Source organism: Eleginops maclovinus, chromosome 9, assembly GCF_036324505.1.
Source record: "Eleginops maclovinus isolate JMC-PN-2008 ecotype Puerto Natales chromosome 9, JC_Emac_rtc_rv5, whole genome shotgun sequence".
Lineage (NCBI taxonomy): Eukaryota > Metazoa > Chordata > Actinopteri > Perciformes > Eleginopidae > Eleginops > Eleginops maclovinus.
In genome coordinates, this window is record NC_086357.1 from 77,574 (window position 1) to 104,895 (window position 27,322).

Below are 27,322 nucleotides of genomic sequence, written 5' to 3' on the forward strand. Positions count from 1 at the left end.
TTGTGTAAATATTATTTCTCCGTTGTTAAAAGGACTCGAAAGGACTTAAAACTGAAACGGTAGGACTTAGGACTTGACTTGAGACTTGTTGATCTTGACTCGGGACTTGAAAGCAAAGACTTGAGACTAACTTGTGACTTGCAAAACAATGACTTGGTCCCACCTCTAGAAATCACCATGGTAAATTATGCTGAACATAGATAAAAGATACCGCCCTGTACTTAACCTTTTAATTCTGCATTCACACACTCTGAGTTTTTTTTTAAACAACTGTTCTTGTTGCTAACTGCACCCCTTTTATGTGAATGCGCCTTTAGTCGGACTGAGAAATCTGAGTGGACTTACTGAATTGATAGCCTCAGAGGACTGCTTAGTGGGATCGGATTTGTAAGGGTTAGTTAAGCCAGAGAACTCAAAGATATCCAGGGTCTGTTGAAGAGGCTTGAGAGGATGGGCCTCTGGTAGCATATCAGCCTGAAGCATAAATGTTTGCAGGGCTTCATATCAATTAAAGGTTTTCATTAATGTTTCCTCTGTTATATTATTATTAAATTACTATTGTTGGTGTTTATACTACTATATTATTGTTGGAAAGGTTTTAATCCTCACTTCAGTTTAACACCCAAATCAAAGTGTATTTATCTAGCCCAACAGCGCTGTCTCTGTGCTGTAATGAATTATTAAGCCTGACTGAAATTAAGTTATTAATGAATTGATTGTTATTCAAGTATTTACAAAGCTTTTGAGTGACTGCTTTTCAATGAGATGAAGGGAAGGTTAGATATTGGTCTATTGTTGGACAAAACATCAGGAGTAAAAATAGGATGGGAGTCTCCACTGAGACAAGGTATTCCATTGAATGTTGATAGTCCAGTAACAGTGCATCAAAAGTTATTAAAAGTGGTCAGCTAAAGCAGGGTTACGTGGACAGACTATTTAATGCTCGATTTAACAGTGAGCTGGTTTATGTACATGTTCATGGGTCAGTATGAACTGGAAAGTTAATATGCAGACAATTAAATCAGATTTGCATAATATATTTAATTCTGCTTAAACATCATATATCTTCAATGAAAAGTGCAATCAAGTTTATTTATTATTAAGTTTTACGAACCTGCTGCATCATACGTTTAAAACCGTTGATGGAGAAACTTTTGTTGAAGATACATTTATACTTTATATGCCTATACTTACATAACTACCTTTTATATATATATATATATATATATACACACATATACACACATATACACATACACTGTGGAGGAAATAAGTATTTTATCCCCTGCCGATTTAGTTAATTTACGCACTTAAAAAGACATGAACAGTCTGTCATTTTAATGGTAGGTTTGTTTTAACATTGACAGACAAAATGTTTTTTTAAAAATGTAGAAATGTCTATTAAAAAAAAGATATAAATTCATTTGCATTTAATTGGGGGGAATAAGTATTTGATCAACTTGCAAAACATGCCTTAGTTCTTGGTGGAGAAAGCCTTGTTGGACAGCACATAGGTCAGATGTTTCTTGAAGTTGGTCAACAGGTTTGCTCACATCTCAGGAGGGATTTTGGTCCTCTCCTCTCTGCAGATCCTCTCAAAACCCTTAAGGTTTGGAGGCTGATGCTTGGCAACTGGAAGCTTCAGCTCCCTCCACAGATTTTCGATGGGATGGAGGTCCTGAGACTGGCTAGGCCCCTCCATCACCTTAATGGGCTTCTTCTTTAGCCACTCATTGGTTGCCTTGGCTGTATGTTTTGGGTCATTGTCGTGCTGGAAGACCTATCCATGTCCCATTTTCAGTGTCCTCACTGAGGGAAGGAGGTTATCAGCCAATATTTTACGACACATGGCCCCCTCCATCATCCCTTCGCTGCGGTGAATCGCCCTGTCCCCTTAGCAGAGAACCCCCCCCCAAAGCATCATGTTTCCTCCTCCATGCTTGACAATGGGGATGGTGTTCTTTGGATATAGGCAGCATTTCTCTTCCCCCAAACACGACATGTCGAGTTGATGCCAAAGATCTTGATTTTGGTCTCATCTAACCACATCACCTTCTCATAAGCCTTCTCTGAATCCTTCAGAGGTTCACTGGTAGACTTCAGATGGCCTCTACATGTGCCTTCTTGAGAATTTTAATCCATTATGACGCAATGTGTTACCAATAGTTTTCTTGGTGACTGTGGTCCCAGCCGCCTTCAAATCATTAACAAGTCCCTGCTGTGTAGTTCTTGGCTGACCCCTCACCTTTCTCATGATCATTGTTGCCCAGAGAGACGTAATCTTAGATGGTGGAGACCCAAACCGAGTGCGATTTATGGTCATTTTCTGCTTCTTCCATTTTCTAATAATCAAACCAGTTGTCTCTTTCTCACCAAGCTGCTTGCTGGTGGTCTTGTCTTCTATTCCAGCCTTTTGCTGGTCTACAATCTTGTCCATGATGTCCTTAGACATGAGTGCCACCATAATCACAAGACCCATCTGTGGTCTTGCCCTCGGTGGAGAGGTTATAATCTGATTTATTGACTTTGGACAGCTGTCTTTTATCCAGGTAAAGAGTTGATATCAAGAGTACTTTCTTAAAGCGAGAGGACTTATTTAACTGTTCCGTACAAGCCAGAATTCTTGTTGGTTACAAGGGGATCAAATACTTATTTCCAACAATGAAACGTTTTCTAATTAAATTTCTGGATTTCTTTTTTGATATTCTGTCTCTATGTGAAAATAAACCTACCATAAAATTACAGACTATTCATTTCTTTGAAGTGGGTAAACTAACTAAATTTGCAGGGGATCAAATACTTATTTCCTCCACAGTGTGTATATATATATTTATATATAAATATAAAAGGTAGTTATGTAAGTATAGGCATATAAAGTGACAGTAAATGTATCTTCAACAAAAGTTTCTCCATCAACGGTTTTAAACGTATGACGTAGCAGGTTCGTAAAATGTAATAATAAATACACTTGATTGCACTTTTTATTGAAGATATATGATGTTTAAGCAGAATTGAATAACTTATGCAAATCTGATTTAATGGTCTGCACATTAACTTTCCAGTTCATACTGACCCATGAACAACATAAACCAGCTCACTGTTAAATCGAGCATTAAATAGTCTGTCCACGTAACCCTGCTTTAGCTGACCACTTTTAATCACTTTTGCTGCACTGTTACTGGACTATCAACATTCAATGCAATACCTTGTCTCAGTGGAGACTCCCATCCTATTTTTACCCCTGAGGTTTTGTCCAACAATAGACCAATATCTAACCTTCCCTTCATCTCATTGAAAAGCAGTCACTCAAAAGCTTTGTAAATACTTGAATAACAATCAATTCATTAATAAATTATTTCAGTCAGGCTTAAGAATTCATCATGTATATATATATATATATATACCTTTTATATAGAGAATTCTTATTACATGTTTACATTTACAAAATACCCCTTTACAATACAGTTTATGCATTTTACATTTAGATTAAATATACTTTTGATTCCAGTTTGGGAAATACTTTCATATTTTATGAATACTGTACACCCCTTTCACAAATATGTTTTTATTTTATTTTATATTTGTTATATTTTATACATTTAGTTAAAGTTTTGCACCATTTTATGTCTTAGATTCTTATACTCACGTCCTACTTTTTATTATACATAACATATTTGAGAACACGATTATTGTTGCAGGGAGCCTGAGATCTACAGCCAACGACTGCTTTTCTGTAACTGTTGTGCATATGGCAATAAATAACTGTCAACTGCTAGCAAGGGTTTCGAAAAAATTAACAACTCATTGAGTAAAAAATAAGGTAAAATGATGTGGTTTTCTGTCTTTTAGCTTATATTCGTTTCAACCTGATCTCCCCGATGATTCAGAAGAGTCCTGAAAAGTAAGAGTCTCAAATTGAAATCAGTTTGCTTGGATTCATCCTCGGCTTAAAACCTCAATAAGATAAACTGCTGTTGTGTTTAACAGTGTTCTTCCTCTTTCAGTCTGGTTCTGTTCGACCTCTTTGTGAACATCCTGTCCCACAACTTGGCAGAGCTGGCCTATGAGGCTGACGTGGCTCAGCTGGAGTACAAGCTGGTGGCTGGAGAGCATGGATTGGTAATCCGATTTAAGGGCTTCAACCACAAACTGCCGGTGAGAAAACGGACTGTAAACTCCAACAGACACAGTTAGAGAAAGAGTGGAACATCTAGCAGCCAAGCAGACAAATAAAATCCTTCAGGGGTCAGAAGGGACCAAAAACAGAGCTAAGAAAGTTGGACTTGCAGTCATCAGGTGGACATAAAACCTCTGTTTTTAACCATCATGTTACTCTCTTACAAGCAACTATTAGATAAAAGATCAACATACAGCTCTGGAAAAAATGAAGAGACCTCTCCAAATGTTTCTTAAATGTTTATCTCTACATGTATGGCAGCCGTTCCAGTGTCCGTTGAATTCCAACACAGAGAAAAACTGTCAGTAATTTAGAGAATACAATAAAATAAAATAAAAAATAATTTTACTCTAAGACAGACCTATAAATATAAATAAAACAGGAGAAACTGGTAATGCTGAAGTGGACTCTTAATTTTTTCCGCGGCTGTATCAAATGCCATCAAATGTCTTGATGTTCGTTCACATTGTTTCCAAAATATCAATGAGGCATTCTGTTGCACTGTCTGACTTGTTTCTTTTATTTCCATGAACACATAAACTGGTTTCATTCTGACTTAATCCCACATACTGCTGGCCCAAATAGTCCCTAAAATGTTCCACTACTGTGTTGATAAAAACTGCAGTGACATTTATTGAGCCTGTTGTAGGCAACAAAAACTACTTAAAGCATCAGCAGTTAAATTACTTAGTAGGCAGCAATATAGCCTCTGACTTTAAAATGCCATGCAATATTATTCTATGCCTATTATTTGTAATATTACTATAACATAATTTTGGCAGTTGGTTGAGGATATGTTTAACCTACCATACTTTATTTATGTTGTATACATATTTTGTTGTTCCATTCTTAACATTATTTTAGAAACGTATGTGTCTGCATTTTCAATTAACATTTCTTTGTAAATCATGCTGTCAGATTAATGTAGTGGAGTAAAAAGTACAATATCTTCCATAAATTACGTGGAGTAAAAGTATAGTACAAGTACATCAACAACTGGATTATAGTTTTTATAGTTAATTATATTATTTGTTGTAAATGTACAACCAGCACTTCTCTCCCTCTGCTATTTTAGCTGCTGCTGAAGCTCATTGTGGATCATCTGGCAGCGTTCAGCGCCGCTCCGGGCGTCTTCAACATGTTCTCTGAGCAGCTGAAGAAAACCTACTTCAACATCCTCATCAAACCTGAGAGACTGGGCAAGTATGTGTCACACACTGCAATTACAGACACTGTTAATAGTCTTTTCATTCGACCAACACAAAGTATAGGGATTCACTGTATAAGGGAAATATCCGGATAACATTGTTGAATTTGCCATAACAATTACTGTAAATTAGTTAACATTGGTTAAGAATAATTTCTGTTGATTTTAGTATATTGCAAAAATACAGCATATTACTGGGATGAAAAACTATCTTGTTTTGAACAAAAACATTGAACTGAACACAAAGGGCATCAAAGAATGATGATACAATTTTAGAGATTATTACTAATAGTTTCTTTATCACATTTAAATATATAGAATAATTATAATATGCATTATTCATATTTCAACTATTTAACAATACCCAAAATCCAGAGGGTACCAGGCTTTCATTTGCAGGCTGGTATTTGAGGCATTTATTCCTAATTCCCTCTGGTTGAGAGTATGTTGGTCACAGTTAAGTATTCCCTTCATTTCATACCAAGCAGTGTTTTTGTAGCTTAATAATAACATCTTCTTACATGTTTATTTATCACAGAAACATGTAAATATATCAATGTAGTCAAATCTATAAATCTTCTTCTACAAAATAATTGATACATTTTTCAAACATGCGAGCAGGCAAACTGCAGGCAGATCCACTGAAGAGCAGCTGCATCCATAGAGCAACAGTGACTTACATGTCGGCTTGTTTTCATCTAATCTTTCCCTGCAGGGATGTCCGTCTGCTGATCCTGGAGCACTGTCGCTGGTCTGTCATTCAGAAGTATCAGGCAGTCACTAAGGGTCTGACAGTGGATGACCTCATGACCTTTGTCACTGGGCTGAAGTCGGAGCTGTACACTGAGGGGTTGGTGCAGGGGAACTTCACCAGCAAGGTGAGACGGAGAGATCTGTGATGTGAAAAACTAACAGCAAAACTAAACATTCAGAATCCAAATAGTTATAGAAGTTAGTTCAGCCAAGTTACAACAAATATTTCCCTTTAGTTTTGGCTTTATGTGTCCAGTATTTCTCGCATCTGTCTCTGAAAGTACTCTATTAGATATCAACAATGATGAGCTAAGAAAGATATATGGTAAGGATGACAAGTTGCTCATGTTTTAAAACTTACTTTTTTGTGAGTTATAATATATAATCTGAATTACATTTAGATGTACGGTATATCGTTAATTCAAAGTGTTGAAAGAAACTGTCCCCGTAAAACTCGGACTTGTGTATCTTAAAATGCATTTAAACATAATTTCAGAACCCACTCCCCTTTCATACAGATGCTTGTTCTACTTGGGGTAAGTTGTTGAGTTATAATCTCACTCATGTTGTTTCCCCTTACAGGAGTCCAAAGAGTTTCTTCAGTACTTTATTGGGTGAGTGTACTGCTTTTTTTTTTTTTAATATATATTGCAGTTTCTGGTGTAGGAATTTTTTCCATCATCAGATAATGGATTTCTTTATCCATTATCTGATCAAATTTGAATCAGTTTTATTACCAAGTAAGTTTACACATACGAGGAATTGGCTATGGTATATGTGCATACAAAGACACAAAAAAGAATATGTATCAAAACAAAATAAATAGTACTGCTATAACAACTATTTTTTTAAAAAAATTTAAGACTATTAATTTGAATAAAAAAAAACCACAATATTTACACAAAATATAATTTCATAAGAAACTGAATACAGTCAAATATAATAAAATATGACAAATGATGGAGCACAGCCGCCGGCAGTTTGTGTCCAGGGGTCAGCTCGCCCCAGGCTCCTGAAAGCATGCAGGTCATGGAGGGAGGTCAAATTGGAGCGGATGATACGATTGGGGTGTAAAAGTTCACCATCATCGTCTTTGGAAGGTTGGATTTTTTCAGCTGCTATAGGAAGGACATCCTCTGCTGGGCACAAACAGGATCCTGGCGTAGGTTCCTGTTGGCTCTGTAGGCAAACTGAAGGGGCGCTCAAAGGACTTCATAAACACAGCGGTCAGGTCTGTAGTCATTGAGTCCTGTGATCCTTGTTTTTTTTGGGATTGAGATGATGGTGGAGGTTTTGAAGCATGCTAGTACGTGGCATGTCTCCAGTGAGCTGTTAAAATTGTCTTGGGACAAAAAAAATTGGGACAGCTGAGCACAGTGCTTCAGGATGGAGGGGGACATGTTTTCCGGGGCCAGCAGCAGCTTTTGCAGGTTTAGATTATCAAACAGTCGGTTGAAGTCTCTTTCATTGGCAGATAGAGTCTTTGATGTTTTGGGGAAGGAGCTTTGCAATGGAAGCCAGTAGTGGGGGGAGCAGCAGGGGACAGGCTCCAGTGTGATAGGCTCCAGTGATGGTGGTGTAGCAGTGATCCAAAATAATAATAATAAGAATAATACATTTGATTTATAATGCCCTTTTCATCAAAGATCTCAAAGTGCTACAGGTTAAAAACTAAAAAACAAAAAGGGAAGGGAAAGGAAATAAAAACAAGATGAGCACTTTTCTTAAAGAATAAAAAAGGTTTTAAAAAACATCTAAGGGGGACCAAAAGCTTTGTTAAAAAGAAATGTCTTTAGACCTTTTTTAAAACAGTCAGCGGATTGTGGTGCAGCAGCTCAGAAGGTCCTATCTCCCATGATCCTGAGTCTGGTTCTGGGTATGTGGAGGAGGTTTGAGTGAGTGGAGCTGAGGGAGCGTGTTGTGGTTTGAGAAGTTCTTTGAGGTAGGGGGGGGAGCATGTCCATGGATACATTGGTGTGTGAGGAGGGAAACCTTGTACTCAATCCTGGTGGAGACGGGAAGCCAGTGGAGTGACTGGAGAACGGGGGTAATGTGCTCATGTTTCCGCACTCTCATCAGGATCCTAGCTGCAGAGTTTCGGATGTATTGAAGCCTCTGCATGCTCTTGCTAGGAATCCCAATGAGACGTGCGTTACAGTAATCCAGTCTGGAGGAGATAAAGGCATGAACCAGCTTTTTGGCATCTGAGAGGGAGAGAATAGGGCAGAGTTTGGAAATGTTACGGAGGTTGTAGAAGGAGGTCTTGCAGAGGTGATTGATATGGGCTTCAAAGGTGAGTTGGGGGTCCATTTTTACAAGATTTGTAACTGTTGAGAAGGGGATGTTGAAGCCAGAAAAGGTGATGCTGGTTATGGATGATGATTTGGTCTGGTGAGGGGTGCTAACCAGGATGGCTTCAATTTTGGAGCTGTTGAGTTGGAGGAAGTAGTGCTCCATCCATACCTTCATCTCCTCCAGACAGGTGGTGAATTTTGATGGGGATGGTGGGATTGCAGCTGTGGTATTTACATAGAGCTGTGTGTCACCAGCATAGCAGTGGAATGAAATTCCGTGACGGCTGATGACTTGGCCAAGGGGGATGAGATAGAGGATGAAGAGGATAGGGCCAAGGACTGACCACTGGGGGACACCGCAAGTGATTGTGTGTGGGTTTGATTTGGAGTGACCCCGGGAGATGTATTCTGTCCGGTTTGTGAGGTATGATTTGAACCAACTGAGGGCAGTGTCATTGAGTCCAGTGGTGAGGTGTAGCCGGTTTAATAGAATGCCATGGTTGACAGTATCAAGTGCAGCAGAAAGGTCCAGGAGGGTGAGGAGGGAGGAGCCAGCATCGGATGATATGAGGAGGTTGTTAGTGACTCTTACGACGGCAGTTTCTGTGCTGTGGGCGGAGCGGAAACCGGACTGGAATTTTTCGAAGAGGTTGTTATGTTTGAGGTGGTCCTGAAGGTGGGTGGCAACTGCTTTCTCAAGTACTTTGGATATGAAGGGTAGGTTGGAGATGGGCCTATAGTTGGATAGGACTTCCGGATCAAGAGTGTTTTTTTTTAGCAATGGTCTGATTATGGCATTTTTTAAGACAGGGGGATCGTGACCAGTTTGGAGGAAGTGATGTATAACAGCGGTGATCAGGGGACTTAAGACAGTGATTTGGGTTTTTACCAGGGAGGTTCGGAGAGGGTCCAGGGCATAGATGGAGGATTTCATCTTCCTGATGATGTTCTGCACCTCTTCTGATGAAACCTCAGGAAAGCAGTTTAGGGGTTGGGAGATGGCATAGTGGAACAGTTAGGCTGGGAGGACCAGAAAGGGCAGAGTGAATATGTGCAATTTTTTATTTGAAAAAATCCATGAATTGATTGCACTGCTCTTCTGTAGTGCCAGTAAGTGAGGGGATTGTGGTTTGAGAAGGTGGTTGACAGTGGATAAAAGCTGCTTGGAATTTCCTGGACTGTTTCTCATGGCATCGGAGTAAACTGTGACCTTGCCTCTTAGAGGGACTGTGCATATTTTTGTTGGAGCCCCGGTAAATTTGTTTGTGGACATTGAGGCCAGAGGCTTTGAAGCACCAGCTCAAGGACCCGCCCTGCTGCCTTCATCTTACGAAGCCCATCTGTGAGCCAGGGAGCTGAGCGGCTGAAGGTGACTGTTCTGGTTTTAACAGGGGGGGTGGAGGTCCAGGAGGCTGCTCAGATGGCTGTTGTAGTAGTCCACTGCTTGGTCGGCTGATGAAAAGTGTGTGGAAGATGCTGAAGGTCTGCTGCCAAGAGTTCTGTTGTTTTTTTTGTTGAGGTTTCTGAAACAGATATTCCGTTTACGCTTGGAGAGGGTGGATGGGTATGACAACTCCATAGAAATGGCCTTGTGATCAGACACACCTAGGTCATACACCTGCAGGTTGGTGAGAGGGGCAGAGTTTGTAATGACCAGGTCTAAGATGTGCACCCTTGTGTGTGTGGGGACATCAACAAGTTGCTTTAAATTAAAGCAGTCCAGTAGTTGAAGAAATTCAGCTGCAAAGCGGCAGGAGGGGGTTTCAACGTGGATGTTCATATCACATAAAATTATAACATCGGCAGAGGATGTGCAGAAAGTTGTGAGGAGATTTGACATCTCAGTGATAAATGATGAGTTTGGTTTTGGTGGTCGGTAAATGAGGAGGAACAGCACAGGGGAGCGAGACAGTTCAGGTATGGGCTGCAGAGATAACTCCAGATCGCTGCGATGGATGACTGACAGGCCGCCACCACGACGTCCTGTGCTGAGAGCTTTCTGGAGGTAGCTATATCCTTGGCGACAGCTCTCATTTAAAGAGAAAAAAGTATCTGGTTGGTGCCAGGTCTCTGTAATGCACATATAATCCAGACATTTATCCAGGATATGGTCGGGAATGAGGCAGGATTTGTTTATGATAGACTGCCTTTAAAAGTTCAATTGTGCTACTTGATGATGCAACAAGTCTTTGCACTTTGCTGTACGAGCCGAATCATATGTGGTTGCCAGGTTTGTCATTTTCACCTTACTTGTGTGTCTGAAGTGTGACCAACATGTGCAGATCACCTACAGAGAACAACACAAAATATGCTGGCCAAGAAATAGAAAATATATATACAATATTCCAACCTCACCGACGGGATTCGAACCGGTAAATCTGAAAATATAAATTTCAGCCATGATCGTTGCTCGATACGCCACCAACCGGCTGAAACAACGCCCTGCTTAAGCCAAATACATCTTGTCAGCTCTAGTCAGCTGTTTACAAATCACCGTTTAACATGGATGAAATAAGCCCCACCATGTTAACTGGTGATATTCACAGTATGACACAGGCAGACGCTGCCAACGCAAGCCTCAAAAACGAATGCAAAAGCCATGTGTTACAGACAATAGACAAACATGGCCATCTGAATGGATATTGCTTTGTGTTTTAGCCTAAAGAAATGCATATAGTGACCATTACAATGCACATATCAAACGCTATGAAAGTAGCCGCTGTGAGATACGAACCCAGTCATGCTTTCAAAAGGTAATATTCCACTGCCTTACCGCTAATGGCCTGAGCTACTGTTCAGACGTTGAAACAACAAGGTGAATATTTATTATTGGCAATTTGCTTGTAGCAAATCACTCGCACCCACTCCAGATGACATGACCAGCGGGAGAGGTTAAGGCCACGCTGCCTCATGAAAGCCCTGTTTAGTAGAGGGCTCATGAATGACTAAACACCCAAAGTGACTAACCCCTCACCCAAAATAAATGGACCCTCCCCACACCATGTCCCTCACATACCTGCTGACTTCTGTGTATCTCTTCAGTGCTTGAGACTGAGCCCCAAATGGATCAACATAGAGGGAGTGTTTCTCTTGCGGATAGATGGCCTAGACCAGGGGTCCCCAAACTTTTATCGGTGGGGGCCACATCAACTTTCCTTTCTGTGATGGGGGGCCGGGGTCAGTCTATAACAGGAAATAATATGGACCAAAGTGACAACCAGTATTATTGTGGAAATATAATGATCATTTGTTGCAGCTGCCCTTTGCTTGGCCTTGGCACCACCTGTTGGTTTGCAAAAAAAAGTAATACAAAGTCTTCACGTGTTTATTTGAAGTACCACAGATACTCCTTTTATTTTATAGAAAATAAAAGCACAAGCTGATGCCAGGTAACAATGAGGTGATGTGATTTTGTAACCGTACCAATTGTTTTTGTGAAATAACAATTGGTAGGTATTTTGTATTTACAGATAGTGAAATAATATTAATACAGAATAAAAGTAAAAATCAGGTGAAGTAATCTTATCTAAGTGAGCTGAGTGAATGTGTATATACAGAGTAAAGTAAAGGTGAGTTAACAACAGGTACATATTTTGTTTTTACTGGTTTGTTTGTATCTTAAGGCCTCACAGTGAAATAATATTAATAATACAGAATAATGGTAACAATCAGGTAGTCTTATCTTGGTGAGATGATTCTATATTTTCAGATAAAGGTGAGTTAACAAGTATGTTGTCTACACCGGTATATTTGTTTACTAAGGCTACAGTGAAATAACATTAATGCAGAACAAGTGGAATAAACAGGTATATAAGGTGATCTGATTTTGTATTTACATGACTCTTAGATGAGGTTTTTGTGCTGTGATGATGAGGATCCTGGCTCCAGGATGGGAGCGGTCAACCAGAATCTCTCCTCCTCACTTCACCGTGGTCCTGGAAGCATGCAGGCCCTTCAGGAATGCTAGATAAAAAACACAAGCAGCCGATCAGCAGATGACATGCTGCAGTTTCATTTTGTCTGTGAAATCACTGTTCAAGAAACATGTTGCCTATAAAAAGAGCATTGCTATACTGACATAGTATAGTATGTATAAATTCATAATATAAATGCATAGTTATTGAAATCAGCAGGCTTACCATATCAGTGTGAGCTGTGGGCTTGCTTCTGACTGGTGAGGAGATTGATGTCAGGTTCTATCCCAGTTACAGCCAGTCTCAGAGACTGATGCAGGTGTTGATCTGAGAGTCTTGATCTCATCGGATTTTTTATCAGCTTCATGCGTGAAAAAGCTTGCTCACAGATATATGTGCTCCCAAAAACTGTGGACATCTTCAGTGCGTGCTTTCTTATGTTGGGGTAGGTCTCGTTTGGGAGGGAAGCATAGAACTCTATGAGACAGTTGGAGTTGAATGCGTCTTTCAGCACATCACAGGTCTGCAACTCAGCCAGTTCAAACTGAAGAGAAGGCAGGGTGTCAGTTATGTCGGCAGCAAAAGGGTTCTGGAATATGCAAATGTCTTAGCGTGGACATGAAGCTCACGGAACCGCACACTGAACTCCGCCCTCAGCGTTTCCAGTGCATCCTTGCACTTCTTGGTTGGGAATGGGACCACTGGTTTCTCAGCTGAGAGGCTTCGAGTAGCAGGGAGATGGGTGAAATCTTGTTTTTGCACTTGTCCAACAAGCAGCGCCAGTTTAACCTCAAATGCTTTGACATGGGAATACGTGTCACAGATTAATTTTCCCTTGCCTTGGAGCTGTAAATTGAGGCTGTTCAAAATTTCTGTCACATCTGTTAAGAAGGCGAGGTCCCATTTCCATTCTGTGTCAATCAGCTCTGGGACAGTTTTTCCCTTTGTCAGGAGAAAGGCGTTGATTTCAGGTAGCAGCTCGTAAAAACGCTTCAAAACTCTGCCCCGGCTTAACCATCGGACTTCAGTGTGGTAAATCACGTCTCCATGGGCAGACTCCAGCTCGGATAGAAAAGCTTGGAACTGCCTGTGTTTAAGTCCGTTTGCTCTGATGAAGTTTATGCAGGACACAACCACCTTCATGACAGATTCCCACTTCAAAATTTTGCAGCACAGTGCTTGCTGGTGAATCAGGCAGTGGACTTGTAGTGGGGGGGTGAGACCTCGTCCCTCCATTTCGCTTTTTATGCGCCCCACTACCCCCCTCGACGCACCAACCATACTCGGAGCACCGTCCGTTGTGATGCTAGCCAGCTTAGACCAGTCTAAATCCAACTCTTCCATCGTTTGGCGTACTTCACAAAAAATATCCTCTCCTGTCGTAGTACTCGTGAGACTTTGTAGAGCTGCCAGCTCCTCGGACACTTCAAAAAATGAATTAACTCCCCGAATAAAAATCAGCAGTTGTGCTGTGTCCTGCACGTCATTGCTCTCATCCATTGCCAATGCAAAACACTCAAAATCTTTAGCTTTCTCTTTCAGCTGGACATGTACATTATGCCCCATTTCCTCAATTCGCCTGGTGACTGTAGATGCGGACAGACTCACCGCGTTCAGGGCATCTTTTTTGTCCGGACACACCTCCTCCACGACAGCGTTCAAACACTCTTGACAAACTCCCCATCACTGAACGACTTTCCACAGCTTGCAATCAGTTTAGCTACCTTGAAGCTGGCCCGAACGGATGACAGGTTCATCTGTGTTTGGCGTAACACTGTACTCTGCTGGGCAGCTAATCCACTTTTTAGCGTCTTCACCTTGTCTCTCCTCACTTGGCCCAGCAAGCTAGCATACTGCTCTCCGTGGCGGGTTTCATAGTGTCGGCGAATATTAAATTCTTTGAACACCGCCACTGTTTCTTTGCAGATTAGACAAACTGCCTTTTCCTTGCACTGGACGAAAAAATAGTCATCTGTCCACCGCTGTTTAAAAACTCTGCACTCTGAATCTATTTTCCGTTTCCCCAACAGTTTCGACATTTTGCTGTCTAGCTTTCTTCCGTTAGCTCGTCTCGGCCACGTGCGCCGTGCACTTGACGTTTGATCACGAGTAAAGTCACGTCGGAATATACCATTGTGAAAATTAGCTACTACTATAAATAGTAAATTTAAGTTTTGTAATCGGAAAACGCAATTTAAAAAAAGTTTGGGATCGTGAAGTGGGCCACTCTAATTGTGTAGGCGGGCCGGAAGTGGCCCGGGGGCCGTGGTTTGGGGACCCCTGGCCTAGACAATAGCAACAGATATATAAGGAACAATTACATCAACATGAGTTATGTGTTATCTAATCTAAATATAGCCAAGGCCCCTTACTGTGAGTGTCCAGTGGTTTTCATCACAAACCGCTCCCACCATGACATCATAATCCATGGGGTCCACCTGCAATTATGCAATAAAGTGCAAAGACACTGACTACCTCCTTATTGTCCACAGTGTGATTACATTTATTATCACTGACCGTCCTCAGGCCTTTGTATTTTCTTTGCCAAATGGCACTCATTTGGAATGAGTCTATTAAATATGCCCGCTTGCCTGATCTGTTCAAATCCCTCACCGTTGTGGTGAAGTAAGCATTTATGATCTGTAATGAAATTTAATGTTAAATGTTCGATATGGGAAATGCCAATTTCCAAACACCAAACTTTTGCTCACCTCACTTTCCACAAGGGTCCCAGGTGCTCGCGCAGGTTTCGGGACAGAAGTTTATACGGGCCTATCTTGCTCCACAGAATGTCCTCATTTTCCCCAGTCCAAATTTTATGAACCACTGTGTCGATTGATGATGTTGTCAACATAGACAACATCATCAATCGACAAAATAAGTCCATCATTACCAGTTTCCAGAGTGTCTGCTTGTATTTCTTGTAGTTGTGGAAATGTAGGGCTGGACTGAGGTGGGGATCCGGACTGAGGTGGGGATGGGTCAGCAATTGTAGATGGGGAACCAGTTTGCCATTTGTGCGGCACACGTGGTGTTGGCTTTATGCATCGGCCGAGTTGGTTTATATTTACTTTATGCAAGGTCTTACCCTTCTTTGACATTATGTATGATTATAAATGGCCCGAGCATTGACGACTCCATCTTCACGCCCTTTCGTTGTTCCTGCCTTATATTTTGTTTGCAACACTTTATCGCCAACTTTGAAGTAGTCATCATGGCCCTGCTCCTCCCTCTTCCACTTCACTTTTGCCCTTACCTTTTTTGTGTTTTGTTGCCCAGGTAGTTTTGAACACCTGGTGACAAGGATTCCTGACCAGCAAGGTGTTCCAAATGATCATCAGTTATCTGTGGCAACAACGAATAGTCATGGCACAATTTCAGCACATCAGATGGGCATCCATGCAGTCAAACTTCATAATCTCATACACACAACACACATATGAAGCACTTTACTACACACCTCGTATGCTTCGGGAACCTCAGTGGGATACCTGGCCTCCCGACCAAACATCAGAAAGTAAGGTGAGAACGTTGTTGTCAGCTGCTTTTTGGTTCTGAGTGCAAAGAGTGTGGCCGGGAGGTGGCTGTCCCAACTATTAGGTTTCTCCGCCACCAACTTTGTCAAGGTCTTGTAAGGTCATACATACACAACAAAGTCACTTATAGGATTGGAAAGTGTATTAAAAAAAAAACATATACATTTACAATACCTTTGATAGTCCCATTCATCTTAAGCAGAGAACACGCCCCCCGAAAGCGTAATGTTTCCTCCTCCATGTTTGCTGCTGGGGATGGTGTTCTTCGGGTAATAGTCAGCATTTCTCTTCCTCCAAACACGACATGTCGAGTTGATGGCTAAGATCTTGATTTTGGTCTCATCTGACCACATCACCTTCTCATAAGCCTTCTCTGAATCCTTCAGAGGTTCACTGGCAGACTTCAGGCGGCCTGTACATGTGCCTTCTTGAGCAGGGGTGCTGCAGAATGTTAATCCATTACGGCACATTATGTTACCAATACTTTTCTTGGTGACTGTGGTCCCAGCTGCCTTGAGATGATTAACAAGTCCCCCCTGTGTAGTTGTTGGCTGACCCCTCACCTTTCCCATGATCATTGATACCCAAAGAGGCGAGATCTTAGATGGTGGAGCCCCAGATTGAGGACAATTGATTCTTATTTTGTGCTTCTTCCATTTTCTAATTATCAAACCAGTTGTGTTTCTCTCACCAAGCTGCTTGCTGGTGGTCTTGCCTTATATTCCAGCCTTTTGCTGGTCTACAACCTTGTTCTTGATGTCCTTAGACATTACTTCCACCATGATCACAAGACTTGTCTTTGGTCTGGCCCTCGGTGGAGAGGTTGTAAAATGATTTATTGACTTTGGACAGGTGTCTTTTATCCAGGTAAAGAGTTGATATTAGGGTTACTTTCTAAAAGCGAGAGGAGTTATTCAACCGGTCTGTGGGAGCCAGAATTCCTGTTGGTTGCAAGTCCACAATTAAACGCAAATCAATTCATATCTTTATTTAATGTACATTTCTGGATTTTCTTTTTGATATTCTGTCTCTCACTGTTAAAATAAACGTACCATTCAAAGTATAGACTTTTAATTTCTTTGTAAGTGGGCAAACTTACAAATTAGCCGCGTCATTGTATAAGCCGCGAGGTTCAAAGCGTGGGAAAAAAGTAGCGGCTTATAGTCCGGAAATTACGGTACACTGTTCAGCGTACATGAGTACACCCCCTTTGAAAAGTAAAATTTTAAACAATATCTCAATGAACACAAAAACAATTTTCAAAATGTTGACAAGACCAAGAAGTTTTATATAACATCTGTTTAACTTCTAACATGAAAGTAAGGTTAATAATATAACTTGGATTACACATTTTTCAGTTTTATTCAAATAGGCGATGCAAAAATGAGTACACCCTACAACAAAAACTACTACATCTAGTACTTTGTTTGGCCTCCATGATTTGTAATGACTGCACCAAGTCTTTTAGGCATGGAATGAACAAGTTGGAAACATTTGCTTTTTCCATTCTTCAAGAATTACTTCTTTTAGAGACCGGATGCTGGATGGAGAGTGATGCTCAATTTGGCTCTTCAGAATTCCCCATAGGTGTTCACTTGGGTTCAGATGAGGAGACATACTTGGCCACTGAATCACTTTCACCTTGTTCTTCTTCAGAAATCCAACAGTGGCCTTAGATGTGTGTTTAGGATCATTGTCATGTCGGAAAAGTGCCCGACGACCAAGGGCACGGAGTGATGGTAGCATCTTCTCTTCCAGTATAGAGCAATACATCTGTGAATTTATGATGCCATCAATGAAATGCAGCTCCCCGACACCAGCAGCACTCATGCAACCCCGCATAAGTGTTAACATGCTTATATTTACATACAGTTTTGATTATGTTCACGTAACTACATATAAATGCCTGTATAAGAGTTGACATAGTCGAAGAAAGTAGGGGCTCTTATTGTGAAATAAACAGGAAGTTAGTTGTTGGTTTTGGCACTTGGAGTGTGGAGTGGATTATAGCTAGCGTCAATAAAGGAGTTGTTGTTTAACTACAGAAGTTGTCTTCTTGTCGAGTAACGATAAGGTTAATAATATAACTTGGATTACACATTTTTCAGTTTTATTCAAATAGGCGATGCAAAAATGAGTACACCCCACAACAAAAACTACTACATCTAGTACTTTGTTTGGCCTCCAGGATTTGTAATGACTGCACCAAGTCTTCTTTACATACAGTTTTGATTATGTTCACGTAACTACATATAAATGCCTGTATAAGAGTTGACATAGTCGAAGGAAGTAGGGGCTCTTATTGTGAAATAAACAGGAAGTTAGTTGTTGGTTTTTGGCACTTGGAGCGTGGAGTGGATTATGGCTAGCGTCAATAAAGGAGTTGTTGTTTAACTACAGAAGTTGTCTTCTTGTCGAGTAACGATAAGGCTTGAGGCCGGACAGTCCGGCTTTTCAATGCCCTGTCCGGCGTCTGTATACATATACATATATATATTGTCCAGATTTTCACTAAACTACCTGCTATAGTTTAATAAACTCCCCTCTGGAAGGGTTATCCGGACAAGTACGGCGGATACAACTCGAGCCACTTTACAAAGTTTTATTGCGCATACATACACAATAAATTCACCCACTGTTTCAGCTACGCTAGCCCGTTGGTAACGTTAGTTACTTAGTGACATTTAGCTAGGTTGTAAACCTGCAATGCAAACACAAAACAAAACCCGAATTAACCAATTAAATTATACACTCGTTCATATTAACATTAATTCCTCATTTAACCTAGCTTAGCTTATAGTCACTCACCGACAAGGCGTACCAGTCCTGACCATCAATCGAATGAAAACAACAAAAGGGGGAGGCACCTTGTGGCGAGTCGTGCATATACACACACACAGGTCGGAAACCAAGTATGATAACAAAATAAACCTTAATATAACATGAAAGATATTACAGCAATCAGTTACAGTAACCTGGTTTGATTACAATATAAATATAAACATAACTCTTCCTATCACTTATAAATATATATATAAAGCAATAGTTTCCTCTGCTGGAAAGTTCTACACCTCCCACTTGGGCTACTGATTCTCGAATCCAAGTAGGCCACCATAACCAGCTCAAACAGTTAAACTTCTATATGAATTTCCCCCCATAACCATGCACATAACGTTGCACTCTTGAACATGAATGCCACAATATGAATAACTATAGGATCAAGGCAGTTTTAATGTCCATAACCAACACTCATCATCCTTGATGAGGTGACGTCTTGATATCCTTTACCGAAACACACCACCAACCTCTAAGAGAATGGCCGTGGGGGGGCCTTGATCCTTTACCGAAACACACCATAGTGGGGCTCCTTTACTGTCCTTTACCAACTGAAACACACCATGGTGGGGAGGTCATTTGCTCCTCCACTGGTAGCAGGACCACCAGCCTCCTAACGTCCCTGTGGAGGATGGTGGAGGGACAGTTCTCAGCACCACGGCTTCTCTTGCACTGCCCGCCGACAACCGGACAGCTCTGGCATGTTCTCACTCTCACGTCTCGTACTACACCCTTCACATCAGGACACGCCTCCACGACTCGACCCAGCCTGAACTGGCCCCTCAGCGCGTTCTGGTCAGCCAACCACACCAGGTCCCCCGCCGCAACATTTCTAGCAGGCGCGTGCCACTTCTGTCGGATGTAGAGACCCGGACCCGCCAGCTGGCTCCACCGCTTCCAGAACTTGTTGACCTCGATCTGGACTGCTCTCAGACGCACGACGGGGTAAGTTGGATACTCGAACCCTCCGGCGTCCCCACTGGGTCCTGCGCGTCCGAGCAGGAGGGAGTTGGGAGTGATAGCTTCCGCGGTCTCGTCTTGTACCTGGGCCCTGGCACCGATTGGTCTTTCATTGGACAGGTTAGCAGCCAGGTAGAGGAGGGTCTGGAACTCCAGAGCTGTCAGGATACCTTCTTCACCAACGCTACTCAACGCTCTCTTAAGCACACGGACCGCTGCCTCAGCTGCCCCATTTCGGTGAGGAGAGCCAGCCGGGTGAAATACCCACGTCCAGTCGGTTCCTGCAGTGCCGCCTTCCCTTGGACCTGATCCTTGTCGATGTCACTTAGGAACTCATAAAGCTCCCGCAACACCGGCCTGGCGCCCACGAAGTTGGTTCCTTGATCCGACCAGAGCTTTCTTGGGTGACCCCTGAGAGCCGTGAAGCGCTGGTACGTCTTCAGGAATATTTCCGTCGACAGATCTTCCACGATGTCTGCATGCACTGCTCTCGAAGCCATACAACTGAACACCACACCCCAGACTTTCATCTTTATTCTTTGTTTTACAGTGTCTCTAACGACGTAGGGACCGAAGAGATCCAGTGCCGCAAACTCGAAGGGTGCGGCTGGTTCAGTTCGTTCGAGGGGAAGCTCATTCATCACCTGTTTGCACATTCTTGCTTTGGTCTTTCGACAGTGCATACAGGAGTCAATGACACTTCTGGCGATCCTTGGTCCCTGTACCACCCATGCTTTAGACCTCACCCGGAGGAGTGTACCAGCAACACCTTCGTGGTTAGCTTCATGGACCTCCCGCGAGAGAAGGGTGCTGATCCACGCATTGTGGGGGAGCAGAGGCACACCGATCTCCCCCTGGGTAATGGTCTGGACCCTACCATGGCATCGCAGCAGTCCTGAAGCTTCATCCCTGCTGACAACGAGTCTGTTTAGTGTCGTCACAGGAAATGCAACTCCCTTCTGAGCGGCCAGGCACATGTCTTGGAATGCAGCTTTGAGTTCCCTTACTGTCAATACTGCCTCCCACTTTGCTGGCATAGAGGCTCTCCCTATATAGGCCAACCACTTCTTCACAGCTCTGCGGACATAACCGACTATTCCACAGAGCTTAGCTAGAGAACTGCACCTTGATGGATCCACTAGGTCTATGAGCGCAGCTCCCCACAGCGTCTCTGTTTCCGCGGTTGAGATCAATTTCATCCCATTTTCTGAGGACGCTGGAGCCCCGCTAACTCCATCTGTGACTACTGGACCTTCACCACCAGGACTGTCGGGGTCTAACAACTTCCTTGCTTGAACTCTGGTGAGGACTGCCGAAAAGGCCTTTCTCTGGAGTTTGCTCACCATCTCTCTAGCATCGGTTGCCACTTCTGAAGCGGACTTCATGGGCCAATCCTCGACTGGACTAGACAGGAACTTGGGACCCTCCTGCCACTCAGAGTCCCCGCCCAGCAGTTCAGGAGAGCACCCCCTTGTGACTAGATCAGCGATGTTGACCTCACCTGGTATCCACCACCAGTCAGTCACGGGTCCAGCCTTCTGAATCTCTCCGATTCGGTTTGCGAAGAACGTCTGGAATCCGTAACACTCTTTCTGGATAGCTCCCAGCACCGTCTGACTATCAACAAAGTGGTACCACCTCTCCACGTCCAATCGCCCATGCTTCAATACGTATCCCTTTAGACGTGTGGCGAGGACAGCCCCGCAGACCTCAGCCTTGACCGCGTCGCCTTTCTGTTCGAGGGGGGTTAACTTGGCCTTTGACTACACCAGCCGGGTGACCACACCATCTGACTTCTCCCATCGCAAGTACAATACAGCGCCATAGGACCCACAGCTCCCGTCAGAAAACGTGAGTCCCCAGGGCTTTCCCTTCCAACCGGAGGGCGTGAGGCTTCTATGGAACTTGATGCTACTCAGGCGAGCGTACTCCTTGAACAGCTCAATTGCCTTTCCTCGGAGCTCGTCAAACAGAGGTTCATCCCAGGTGTCTTTATTAAGCCTGCCAGCCTCCTGGAAGGCTCTTCTCACAAGGATCACTCCTTTCTGTTTCACAGGTGTTGCTAGACCGATTGGGTCAAACAGCCCGGCAACCTGGCTCAGTAGAACCCGACGAGTCAGTGGTTTTGGTGTCTTCACTTCCACTTCTTCTTCCGCGAGGTCAATCTCAGTTCTCATCTTCTTCTTCCTTCTGGAGAAGTTGATGGAGACCATCACAAAGAGTTTGTCCTCTTGCACGAGGTAACCAACCCCCAGGGCTTTATTGTCTTCCTCCCCTAGCTTGTTGGGCAACATCAAAGTCACCGGCTTGGACTCTGTTCCTTCCCGCCTCCCACTTTGACTAGACCGGACCCAGGGCTTGAGGTAGAAGCCTCCTGCTTTTAATATCTCCTCCACTCCAATTAGGACCTTGTCTAGGCATTCCGGGTCATTGTGGGACGTGAGGAGGTCATCGACGTAGGAGTCTTCCTCAATGACTCTTCTCTCCTCCCTCATATCAGAGAACTGGGGCAACTTTGCAGTCTCCCGCATGGCAACCTGCGCAATGCACCCCGCCGGTTTGTCTCCCATGTTCACCCTTACCACAGCACAACCTCTCCACTGCTAGGATCAACTCTAACGTCTCCCGTGACTGGTGGTTTCCTTACAACAGGTCGTGATTGTAGCTCCACCACGATCTCTTCTGCCGTTTGCGCTTTATCACCATACCGGTTTTCTAATTCCCTGAAGATATCGTTTGCGTCTCTACAACGCAACAGTCTGAGCTCATTTCTCACAGCCTCACCTATACTGTCTAGCAAATGAAGTTTCTTGCATTCCCGTGACCCTGTAGGTTCTGCCTGCGCCTGGATACTCTCCCATTCAGCCTTCCAGCGCCAATAATCCTCCTGTCCCCGGAAAACTTAGGCAAACTTATGGGTGGGAGCCTTATTTTAGGTCGGGCCCACTGAGAGTTGTTACCCCACCCTTCGCGCACACCAGAGCCGCTATAAGACCCGCTACTTCCTTGTCCCATGCTGAGATCGAAGGGCGGAGCAGCCCGAACGTTCGACAGTTGTGGCGTGCTGGCGAAGGTCGGAGGTGGAGCAAAACTAACATTAAGTCCACCGTCAGACTGTCGTGACTGCCGGGTGGGCTGTAATGTCTGTTGGGGAGTACTGTCTGTGGCGGCTGTCGCATACACGCTCGGAGGTTGACTACTGACCTTAGCAACTTGAGCAACGCTGGTAGTGATGTTTGCTCTGTCGCTTGATGTGACATCCCCCACTGACTGCGTCATCATCTCCCGTGTCTTCATCCTCCCTCTTCTCACCTCCATCACCGCTGCAATCATCATCGTGTTCTGTACTGTTCCTCCTTACGTCCTTTATTTTCACGCCGGCATGTCCACTCATCCATCAGTTGCTCCTTACCCTCTTTCAGTGATAAAAAGAGCACCCATTTCTCCTTTCCATGCGGCCGATAATCTCTCCAGGTGTACACAGTGTTTCTGAGCTCATGGAGTTTTCGGTCCAGTTTACTGCTTTCGACCCCTTGCTGCGTCCATGGCACTACTTTATCTCAGCCCGTGCCTCAGCCCGATCAAAAACAGATTTGAACTGCGTTACAAGAGCACCTATATCTGGTGCTGCATACTTGGACCACAGCATTTCCATGACTGTGTTCTCAGCTTCACGGAACTTTTGCTCACTGGCGTCTCTCCTCGCCATGATAACAAAATAAACCTTAATATAACATGAAAGATATTACAGCAATCACTTACAGTAACCTGGTTTGATTACAATATAAATATAAACATAACTCTTCCTATCACTTATAAATATATATATATATATAAAGCAAAAGTTTCCTCTGCTGGAAAGTTCTACAAAAGATGAGAGAGGCCTGTAATTTTTATCATATGTATACCTCAACTATGAGAAAAAAAATCCAGGAAATCACATTGTAGGATTTTTAAAGAATTAATTGGTAAATTCCTCGGTAAAATAAGTATTTGGTCACCTACAAACAAGCAAGATTTCTGGCTCTCACAGACCTGTAACTTCTTCTTTAAGAGGCTCCTCTGTCCTCCACTCGTTACCTGTATTAATGGCAACTTTTTGAACTCGTTATCAGTATAAAAGACACCTTTCCACAACCTCAAACAGTTATACTCAAACTCCACTATGGCCAAGACCAAAGAGCTGTCAAAGGAGACCAGAGACATAATTGTAGACCTGCAGCAGGCTGGGAAAACTGAATCTGCAATAGGTAAGCAGCTTGGTGTGAAGAAATCAACTGTGGGAGCAATTATTAGAAAATGGAAGACATACAAGACCACTGCTTATCTCCCTCGATCTGGGGCTCCACGCAAGATCTCACCCCGTGGGGTCAAAATGATCACAAGAACGGTGAGCAAAAATCCCAGAACCACACGGGGGGACCTAGTGAATGACCTGCAGAGAGCTGGGACCAAAGTAACAGATGCTACCATCAGTAACAAACTACGCCGCCAGGGACTTAAATCCTGCAGTTCCAGACGTGTCCCCCTGCTTAAGCCAGTACATGTCCAGGCCCGTCTGAAGTTTGCTAGAGAGCATTTGGATGATCCAGAAGAGGATTGGGAGAATGTCATATGGTCAGATGAAACCAAAATAGAACTTTTTGGTAAAAACTCGTCGTGTTTGGAGGAGAAAGAATGCAGAGTTGCATCCAAAGAACACCATACCTACTGTGAAGCATGGGGGTGGAAACATCATGCTTTGGGGCTGTTTTTCTGCAAAGGGACCAGGACGACTGATCCGTGTAAAGGAAAGAATGAATGGGGCCATGTATCGTGAGATTGTGAGTGAAAACCTCCTTCCATCAGCAAGGGCACTGAAGATGAAGCGTGGCTGGGTCTTTCAGCATGACAATGATCTCAAACACACCGCCAGGGCAACGAAGGAGTGGCTTCGTAAGAAGCATTTCAAGGTCCTGGAGTGGCCTAGCTAGTCTCCAGATCTCAACCCCATAGAAAATCTTTGGAGGGAGTTGAAAGTCCGTGTTGCCCAGCGACAGCCCCAAAACATCACTGCTTTAGAGGAGATCTGCATGGAGGAATGGGCCAAAATACCAGCAACAGTGTGTGAAAACCTTGTGAAGACTTACAGAAAACGTTTGACCTCTGTCATTGCCAACAAAGGGTATATAACAAAGTATTGAGATGAACTTTTGTTATTGACCAAATACTTATTTTCCACAATAATTTGAAATAAATACATTAAAAATCCTACAATGTGATTTTCTGGATTTTTTCTCTCATTTTGTCTCTCATAGTTGAGGTATACCTGTGATAAAAATTACAGGCCTCTCTCATCTTTTTAAATGGGAGAACTTGCACAATTGGTGGCTGACTAAATACTTTTTTGCCCCACTGTATGTATATGTATATATATATATATATATATATGTATGTATGTGTATATGTATATATGTATATGTGTATGTATGTATGTATGTATATATGTATATGTATATGTATATATATATATGTATATGTATATGTATATATTATATATATATATACTGTATATATATATATTATATATATATACAGTATATATATATATTTATATATATATACTGTATATATATATATATATATATATATATATATATATATACTGTATATATATATGTGTCAACAAAAACCACTCACTATCTGTTCTACTACCAATAGGAACAAAACCCATACAAGGGTGGCAACAATCAAATAACTTAGTGTGTCTAACAAAGATTTACCTACGTGGTGAAATGTAGATTGTACCCGAAACTTACCTAAATACTCAACTTCCTGGCACATACACATTTAACAATAATCATAAACTGTAACCAGATTCACTAAGGAATCACCAAATCTACCAAGCTTCACAGAAGAATCAACTCTTTTAACAAAGATCACAGAGGCTTTGGAGTCAGCAGGAGGGAAAACAACACAATCAGCCGAGCCTGCCTGGCAGTGGACACGTACTGTATACAAACATGTCAATAAAACTGATTCAATATAGTTTAATCAACATTGTCTTTACTTAAGAAGATTTGATGACTATTTATAATTCTATTTCAGGGGACTCGTTTGTTTATTTCCTTATTCCATACATATTCATACTTATTGATTTAATATTGGCTTCAAATAACATTCAATATTTTGCACATTGGCAAAGAGGCATATTTCTAACTTTTTACACAGAAATTAGTATTTTTTTAAATGTGAAAGGGACTAAAAGCATGATGACAGCAAAAATATCACTACTTATTCCTTCCATATTTATTATTTATTTAATATATTTTTTAGATGAATTCAACCATTTCCAGTCGGAATGTATTTGTAATCTTGACAATGTCTGTGCTAGTGTACGTCTTTTTAAGTGTGTGTGTGTGTGTGTGTGTGTGTGTGTGTGTGTGTGTGTGTGTGTGTGTGTGTGTGTGTGTGTGTGTGTGTGTGTGTGTAGTAAGCTTCAGTTCCAGCCTCTGTCAGCAGAGGTCCCTGTGTTGTTCCGGGTGGTGGAGCTGCCTCAGAATCATCATCTCTGTAAAGTCAAGTCTCTTAACAAAGGAGACGCTAACTCTGAGGTCACTGTCTATTTCCAGGTAGGTGACATCATGCAATTTCCCCAAACAAGTCAAATAACAGCTGCAGCGTGGTTAAAACAACAGCGTTCAAAACTACATTTCCTGTTCCTTTTAACAGAGGAAATATGTAATGTTTCTGAATGCTCAGTTCATCCACAACAGCGTAGTTTAAGTCATTTTACTTAAGTTAAGGATCTAAGTACTTGTCTTAAGATGTTTACATTTATTTGTATTCTCTTGATTCTTGCAGTCAGGGCTGAAGAACCTCAGAGATCATGCTCTGATGGAGCTGCTGGTGGTAAGTGATTTGACAAACACCATATTGCAATGAATATAACATGATTCTGAGTGTGAACCAACCTCTTCCTTACCGAAACCACATACATTCCTATGATCTGATGGGGAGGGTTCCTGGCTCTCTATTGAAAGAATGTCATTTGAACCCTTCTTTTTACAAACTGTAAAAAAGAAAATAAGATGTTTCGTTTGTACTTTGACTTGGGTTTGCCTCCCCAGATGCACATGGAGGAGCCCTGCTTTGACTTCCTCAGGACAAAGGAGACGCTAGGGTTAGTTTGAGTCATATTAACAGAGCATAAAGATCAGTAGTGTGCACTGAGAGCGTCTGTTTAAAAAGCCCTCTCTTATCTCATTCCCCTCCAGGTACCAGGTGTACCCAACCTGCAGGAACACCTCTGGGGTGCTTGGGTTCTCTGTCACCGTGGAAACACAGGCCACGAAGTTCAGGTTGGTTGAACAATCTGTGTGGTTGTCTCCTGAGTTGGTTTTTCGTATTCTCTTTTAAATCCTTCTTTTTGTCCCCACAGCACAGAGCTGGTGGAGGAGAAGATTGAGGAGTTCCTGGTCAGCTTCGGGGAGCGTCTGTCAGCGTTGAGCGAGGATGCCTTCAGGACGCAGGTGAACGCTCTCATCAAACTGAAGGAATGCGAGGATACTCACCTGGGAGAGGAGGTGGACCGCAACTGGTTTGAGGTTGTCACACAGCAATACATCTTTAAGAGACTCAACAAGGAGGTGAGAGTCATTTGCTCT

At 42.5% G+C, this 27,322-nt stretch overlaps 1 protein-coding gene across 1 annotated transcript in view; it reads left to right on the forward strand.

Annotated features, from left to right (window-relative positions):
• nrd1b (nardilysin b (N-arginine dibasic convertase)) overlaps positions 1-27,322 on the forward strand; it is an 88,701-nt gene that overhangs the window by 59,766 nt on the left and 1,613 nt on the right. The window contains exons 20-29 of the mRNA XM_063891681.1: positions 3,850-3,901; positions 4,005-4,155; positions 5,253-5,380; positions 6,100-6,262; positions 6,720-6,751; positions 26,149-26,287; positions 26,520-26,567; positions 26,786-26,838; positions 26,933-27,016; positions 27,097-27,304. Coding sequence (XP_063747751.1) covers positions 3,850-3,901; positions 4,005-4,155; positions 5,253-5,380; positions 6,100-6,262; positions 6,720-6,751; positions 26,149-26,287; positions 26,520-26,567; positions 26,786-26,838; positions 26,933-27,016; positions 27,097-27,304 — 1,058 coding nt within the window. The remainder of the gene's footprint in view (positions 1-3,849; positions 3,902-4,004; positions 4,156-5,252; positions 5,381-6,099; positions 6,263-6,719; positions 6,752-26,148; positions 26,288-26,519; positions 26,568-26,785; positions 26,839-26,932; positions 27,017-27,096; positions 27,305-27,322) is intronic.